Source organism: Penaeus vannamei, chromosome 27 (genome assembly GCF_042767895.1).
Source record: "Penaeus vannamei isolate JL-2024 chromosome 27, ASM4276789v1, whole genome shotgun sequence".
NCBI classification, from domain to species: domain Eukaryota; kingdom Metazoa; phylum Arthropoda; class Malacostraca; order Decapoda; family Penaeidae; genus Penaeus; species Penaeus vannamei.
The window spans coordinates 12,282,668-12,290,167 of NC_091575.1; the positions used below are offsets into that span (position 1 = coordinate 12,282,668).

The following is a 7,500-nucleotide window of genomic DNA, read 5'->3' on the forward strand; positions in this document are numbered from 1 at the left end:
TACCAAAAAACAGGTGGCAAAGATGTGTCTTTATCTTTAGTCTTCGTCTATCAACATTCAAGAGCCTTGATTTTCCAAAACAAAATACTACTGATAATGCTGGGTGATCTTTGTACAATAACAGAAACTTATCATAAACAGAGACCAGTACTTACAAATAATAATGAGAGTTCAAGATAAAAGAATCTTGTTGCCACTTCTGATAAAATCTGAGGTTTGAAAATGTTTAGTTAACAAAAAAATACAATAAAATTAAATTAAATTAAAAATAATAACAAAAATACTAATAATAATAATTTGCAATAATAATTTCCAATAATAATAATAATAATAATAATAATAATAATAATAATAATAATAATAATAATAATAATAATAATAATAATAATAATAATAATAATAATAATAATAATAATAATAATAATAACAACAACAACAATAACAATAACAACAACAATAACAATAAGGTTAATAATCAAAAATAATAATAATAATAATAATAATATTAACAACAACAGCAACAATACTACTACTACTACTACTACTACTACTAATAATAACAATAATGATATTAATGATGATAATGATAGTAATAATGATAATATCAATGCTAGTAATAATAATAATAGAATAATAATAATGATAATAACAATGATAATAATACCAATAATAATAATATCAATAACATATATTGGTAAATCTTTACGGTATGGATGCACTAAGCTAGGGTAAACTGAAGGTGATCTTCTAGTACAGAACAAAAAGTTGTAGTTAATGGTACAAGATACAGTATAAATTACCGAGAGCGATGCACAGAGATAGGGGAAATGGACAGCATCATATTACAGAGCATAAGAAATTGAGTAAGGAAAAACATAGTTTCAGCTGCAGCAGCCTCATATTTACCATCTAATAACAAAAATGTCCACTGCTTAGCATCGCACAGACACTAAGGCCACAACACCCTCACCTAGCCAGAGTTATTAATGTCCGTTATCTATAAGTTGGCATAAAGTGTTAATAAACAGGGGGCGCATGGGGGAAACGTTAGGTTGGGTTTTTGAGTTCGAATGATACCCTGCTTTTGGGACTAAGTCTCTGGGAGGGTACATCGCTTTCAGTAACAATTACCCAAGATACAATCTGCAGTTATAAATAGTCACTTCACAAATAAAAGAAAAAGATCACGAAAAAGTGCCGCTCACAGCCTAAGTCCACACAGTGCCCTGGCAAAGGCAACTGACTTTCACAGCCTGTGTTCTGGTATGGTATACCCACAAGGGATCTATACATCATAAACATAATCATTTTGACAACAAGTATGTCATATTGTTAATTGTTTTCATCTCTTCCATAAATCACACAATATCATTATTAACAAGTTGCACAAACTACTTCATAGAAAAGAATCAACTTACACTTCCTCTTATGAGCAATAAATATTAATTCTGAGAATTTCAGAAAGTTGACCCCATCATTAAAATATGATAAAATTTTGGGAACTAATAGGAATTGTTATGTATTTAAAGGGCTGTGGGAAATACATAGGTCTATAGCAAATTATATGCAAACTTGGCAGTGCATTCATATGAAATGCCAAAGATGTATCAATCCATTGACAAGAGGAAATATGGGCCACATGATCTGCTCAATACAATTAGTTTATTACTGTTTACAGAGTGTGTTTCATCACAAAGGAGGCAATTGCTAACACCACTAATCTCACAAGTATTCCTGTTCCTTGAATTTTAGATTTTTTCTATCATTACTGTCAGCTTTGTTAATTGTATTATAGTAATATCAATAAACAATAATGGTATCAGTAATGAAAAAAATAATAGTAACATCAATAATACTAATTATGTAAGGATTTATTTCTCTAAAATTGCCAACCAAGTACTTGGATAAATAAATGACAAACAAAGAAAAACAAAAGTGTCAATGGGTTAAAGGCCATAAGAGTATCATTCTCGGTCTTTTCCACACAATGGTGACAAAGAAGAGGAATGGCATATCTTTTACCTTAATAGATTAATGCAGTATTGTACTAGAGACTCAAAAAAGACCTCCAAACTACAGAGATTTTTTACTAGGTCTCCCCTTTTAATTAGTACATTACCTTCTATACAATTCTTACTATAATTGAAATGCTTAGTGTACTTTATGTAATCATAACAGTGAAAACAAACATTCCAAGACTAATCCTTTTATCTAAATATAAATAAAGACCAAAAATACAAGACTGGCAAAGATTTTCTTGAAAAGCATAAACAATACTCTCTTACATAATGAACCTTCATCACCACATTTATGAACCGTAAACACAAATGTCTTTAGCAGATGCATATTGTTATGCTAATAACAAAAAATCAGAGAAATTAGTAAAACATGAAGGAAGGGGATAGTTGGTTATAAAGTTATGGTGCATCCAGTGCATTCTAACTCAAACAGAAGTCTAAAGGCAAGTTATGGCTGGGAAATGTGTAAGTTTTTCCAAAAAATATATGCTTTAGAGGGTAGAATCAGGAGAAGTTTAGTGAAATTTGGAATATAATGAAATGCAGTACAAGTCTTCAGTTCTACACCAAAGAATATTGTGAACTGAAGTGGAAGGTGGCATATAATGATATATAATCATAGTGGACAGTGACACACACTGCAATAAAGGGGGAGAAAATAAAAGAACAAGGCTAAATAGACGAGAAGACGGCGCTCGGCGGCCTATAAAAACGCAAACTCCGCCGACCTTCGACCCGGAGCCCCTTCCCCCTCGGCTGCCATTTTGCATGAGGTTCCTCTGCCCCTTCACTATTGCGGGTTTTTCGACACATTTCACGACACCTCTCTCTCATTTTTCTTACTTATCGATACTGATACGCATGTAGCTACCCAAAATTGTTACTATTAATGATAAATAACGATAAGTAATAAATAACGCTAAATGTGATTGAGTATTCTTCGTCCACCAAGATCTCAAGCCACAAATAAAAACCTGCTTATATTTTATCTTATATCCGGTAACCATTCATAAAAGTTCAAATACGATGTTCACATGTGGAAGATTAGTCACTCTGTGTTGGCCCAAAGAAAATAAACTAAATTCTTACCATTATAAAGACGATTATAGAAACACTTGATCAGAAATCTCCTTCATTTTCTATTGTCAACAAACGGTTTGGGCGATGGGGCTACGAGCGCAACAGTATTAGTATGCGTGTAAAAGTTGGATATGATTTATAAAAACAAAGATGGAAAATATGCTTGTTTCTTTACTGTGTAGTATTCTCTCGATTTTCTTATTACGAGAAGTGTAGTAGTTAACTCATATACAAAGTTTTACTTAGGCTTGCATTTAATATAATTTTCTTGAATGACTGGAACTATAGTACAGAATCAAGAAATTTTCATAATATTGCTAAATACAAGATACTGTGGACTTGAATAATCGTCTATTCCTATAATCATATATGATATTATGTCATACAATACACTGAAAAGGCTTTAGGCATGTGCACACGAGGGTTCAAATGCCGCGTCTCCCGGGATGTTTATATCGTAGAGAAATATAATCTAAACAAATAAGAAAGTTTATTTTAGCTACAACTCCCATCACGTACACTACCATGGTGCACGAAGTAGACACGCACACGTATATATATATATATATATATATATATATATATATATATATATATATATATATATATATATATATATATATATATATATATATATATATGTATGTATGTATGTGTGTACGTCATTGTTATCAATATTGTTAATAACATTATCATGACCAATATCTTTTATTAATATCATCATTGTTGCTATTACTATTGTCAACACTAGCATTATTGTTATTATACAACATAATTGTTATCATTATTATTATTGTTATTATCATCATCATCATCAGTATTTTCATTATTATTACTATCATTATCATTATCATCACCATTATCATTGTTATTATTATTATTATTATTGTTTTGACTATGATGATTGTTTTCACCATTATTATTAATATCATTATTATTATTATCATTATCATTATCATTATTATTATTATCATTATTATCATGATTATTACTATTGTTATTATTATTACCAATTATTATCATCACTATCATTATCATTATCAATATCCATCATTATCATTTTCATCATCATTATCCTCATCCCTATCATTTTTACTATCAGAATTGCCCCTAGTACAGCGACAGTCATTATGACATTATCATCTTTTATAATACTGTTGCGAATAACAATTATCGATATTACAATTAATATCATTATCATTAATCTAGTTCCTACCACTACTGCTATGATATTTACAATGATGGTAATAGCAATGGTAGATAATAATATAATATTATCATCAACTTTAGTAGTATTATTAATGCTATAAAACTAGCGTTGTTGATTATATCAGTGGCAGATAAGTAAACAGTGACGAGAACTATAACATTTGTAATATCAAGTGTGACTGTATCAATAAAAAATCCTAAAAATATATATATAAGGAGGATTATAGTGATAATAATAACACTGATAGTACGGATGATAACTTATGTTCATCATGATAGCAGTAATAATGATGGTAATGACGATAATGATCACAATGGTGATGAACATTGTTGATGATTGTTACTGATAATGATAAGAAGGTAATAAAAATGATAACGATAATAATAGCATTAATGATTGCCGGAATGGCCGTCATAAAGCTGATATTAAATAAAAAAAAAGTATAACAGTGATGGTGATGACGTCATAATTATCTTGATATTGAATAATGTATGAATCTATGTCATCATAACGGTAACAGTAATGATGTTTACAATGGTAACTGTGATAATGATCATCAGTTGATGACATTATCAGTGATAACGAAAAGAATAATAGTGGTAATGATAACAGCAATAATGATCATTAGAGTCGTTTTGGAAAGGACAATACACCAATTGACATCAGCATTGTGACCCTTAGTACTCATTATTATCGTCATAGCTATAATTTTCATCCTTATGAATACTAGAAAGCACCCAGAGAGGAGAGAGAGGCAACCTCCGGAACCTAAAATTATATATAAAAAAAAACATGTCTACTACATAGAGAGAGAGAGAGAGAGAGAGAGAGAGAGAGAGAGAGAGAGAGAGAGAGAGAGAGAGAGAGAGAGAGAGAGAGAGAGAGAGAGAAAACGAGAATTATATACCCTCAGCATCTGGGGAATCAGCCGGATCCAGAAGAGGGGCTGCCATGTGCTAATTAAGAATATGTGTTTTATTTCATTTCATTTGCTTTTTTCCCCTCTGTGAGACACGTTAGCTTGTCGTGAGGAACAAATTTGAATCGGTAATATATACACATATTTATTCTTTCTTTCTTTTCTTTTTTTCTTCTTTTTCCCTGATTATAAGATAAAGATACTTCCATGATCTTCCATTTTCAAAGTCATTGTTAATTGCCTTTATGGTAGTGCCATTCACTAAAAATTCACTTCTTTTTTGTCATTATCATATGCATGATCTTTTTTTGGGAAAAAAATAAATCACAATTTTTACTAAAGGATCATAAGACCGAATACGCTATATATATTTTTTTTCTTCTTTTTTGATAGCTAGTTAGATTGGCAGATAGATTGAGTGTAAGATAGAGCGAGGGAGAACTATCCTAAATCCGTAGAGAGATTCGCCTCGAAACCAAAATCAAATTACACGATCCCATGCCACGGCCACCCCACCCATAAGGTTTCATTATAACCTGCCAATGACTTGTATGTAATCCCGCTGACAAACCATCAAGCCGAGAAACCAACCAAATAACCAAGAAAATGAAGGTACCGGACAATTAATTAAGAAACCCAAATGAAAACCAATTAACCGATTACCAAAACACAAGCCGAGAAACCAATTAAAAAAAAAATCAGAAAATGCTACCGTAAAGCATAACCAACCCTTTCGTTAGTCATTATTGCAAGAATGGAAATTCATGTACACCATCCGCATGGAGGAAATTAGAGCAACATCGACGGAGAAATCTTGTCGTGTAGTCAAGGAAATTAATAGCATCCACATAGCCGGGTCACTGGCTGTTGTAACGAGGGCGGAGAACGGCAGCGAAAGCAACTCAGGCAATTATTTTTGCAACGAGCTAAAGCCAGAGAAGGGGGGCTTAAGCTGCTCAGGCTGATCAGGTTGCTAAGTTCATTCAACATCAAGCAACTGAAGACTGGAACGAGGAGAAAACGTAGTCGGTTCTCGTGGGTTAAAAATGTTCTCGAACAAACACACATACCCTGTTCTATGGACTGCGTGTGTAATATATATTCACTGACACTCAGTCACTATTATTTAGAGTTGAAATACAGCCAATAGTATGAGTATTCGACGCAATAGTGTGCAGACACAGAAAACGTGTCATGGAAAAGGTAGTGTGTTCGTAGTCGTGAAGAACACTTTCTCGGAGTGCGTCGCTTGGGATGACACCAAATGCGTGACTATGGGATCAACTTCTAATTGCTCAAACACACAAACATGCATACGTCATTTTTGTTTCCACAAGCCTAGTGATAGTCAAACATAAATGCTATAGATATTGATATCATTAGTGTTATTATCATAATCATCATTATTGATATCACCATTACTCTGTATGTATATATGATATATATATATATATATATATATATATATATATATATATATATATTATATATATATATATACACACACACACACACACACACATACACACACACACACACACACACACACACACACACACACACACACACACACACACACATATATATATATATATATATATATATATATATATATATATATATATATATATATATATATATATATATATATATACATACATATATTATATAAATATATATAAATATATATATGTATATATATATATATATATATATATATATATATATATATATATATATATATATATATATTTGTGTGTGCGTGTGAATTTGTGTCTAAATATATGTGCATGTGCATATATGTGCGTAGGTGTGTGTTTGTGTGTGTGTTTTTGTGCATGCATGTGTGTGTATATATATGCTCCTGTATGTGTGTGTGTGTGTGTGTGTGTGTGTGTGTGTGTGTGTGTGTATGCATATGTATATATATATATATGTACATATATATATATATTATATATATACATATATATATATATATATATATATATATATATATATATATATATATATATATATATATATATACATGTATATATTTATATGTATTCGGGCCCTAGCCAGGTTCCCCTCCTAAAAAAACAAAAAAAAAAAACACAATCAATCCCCATCCAACTGAACCGAAAACAAGGGGGCCGGCCACAGGGTTATATTTTAACAACTTTCATACTGTAAAACTATAATCCATAACCAGAGACCTACTTAAGTTCACTTTTTCTCAGCAACCACAAGGAGTTGGGGGGAGTTCTTGGGTGCGTTAGAAAGGTCTTGAG

General features: G+C 31.2%; 1 protein-coding gene across 10 annotated transcripts in view; it reads right to left on the reverse strand.

The window, feature by feature from the left end:
* Positions 1–3,193, reverse strand: part of LOC113802934 (BRCA2-interacting transcriptional repressor EMSY) — a 33,724-nt gene extending 30,531 nt beyond the window's left edge. For all 10 annotated transcript variants that reach the window (XM_027353601.2, XM_027353600.2, XM_027353599.2 and 7 more), the window contains exon 1: positions 3,108–3,193. In XM_027353601.2, coding sequence (XP_027209402.1) covers positions 3,108–3,110 — 3 coding nt within the window. In that variant the 5' untranslated portion in view covers positions 3,111–3,193. The remainder of the gene's footprint in view (positions 1–3,107) is intronic.
* Positions 3,194–7,500: the final 4,307 nt, after the last annotated feature.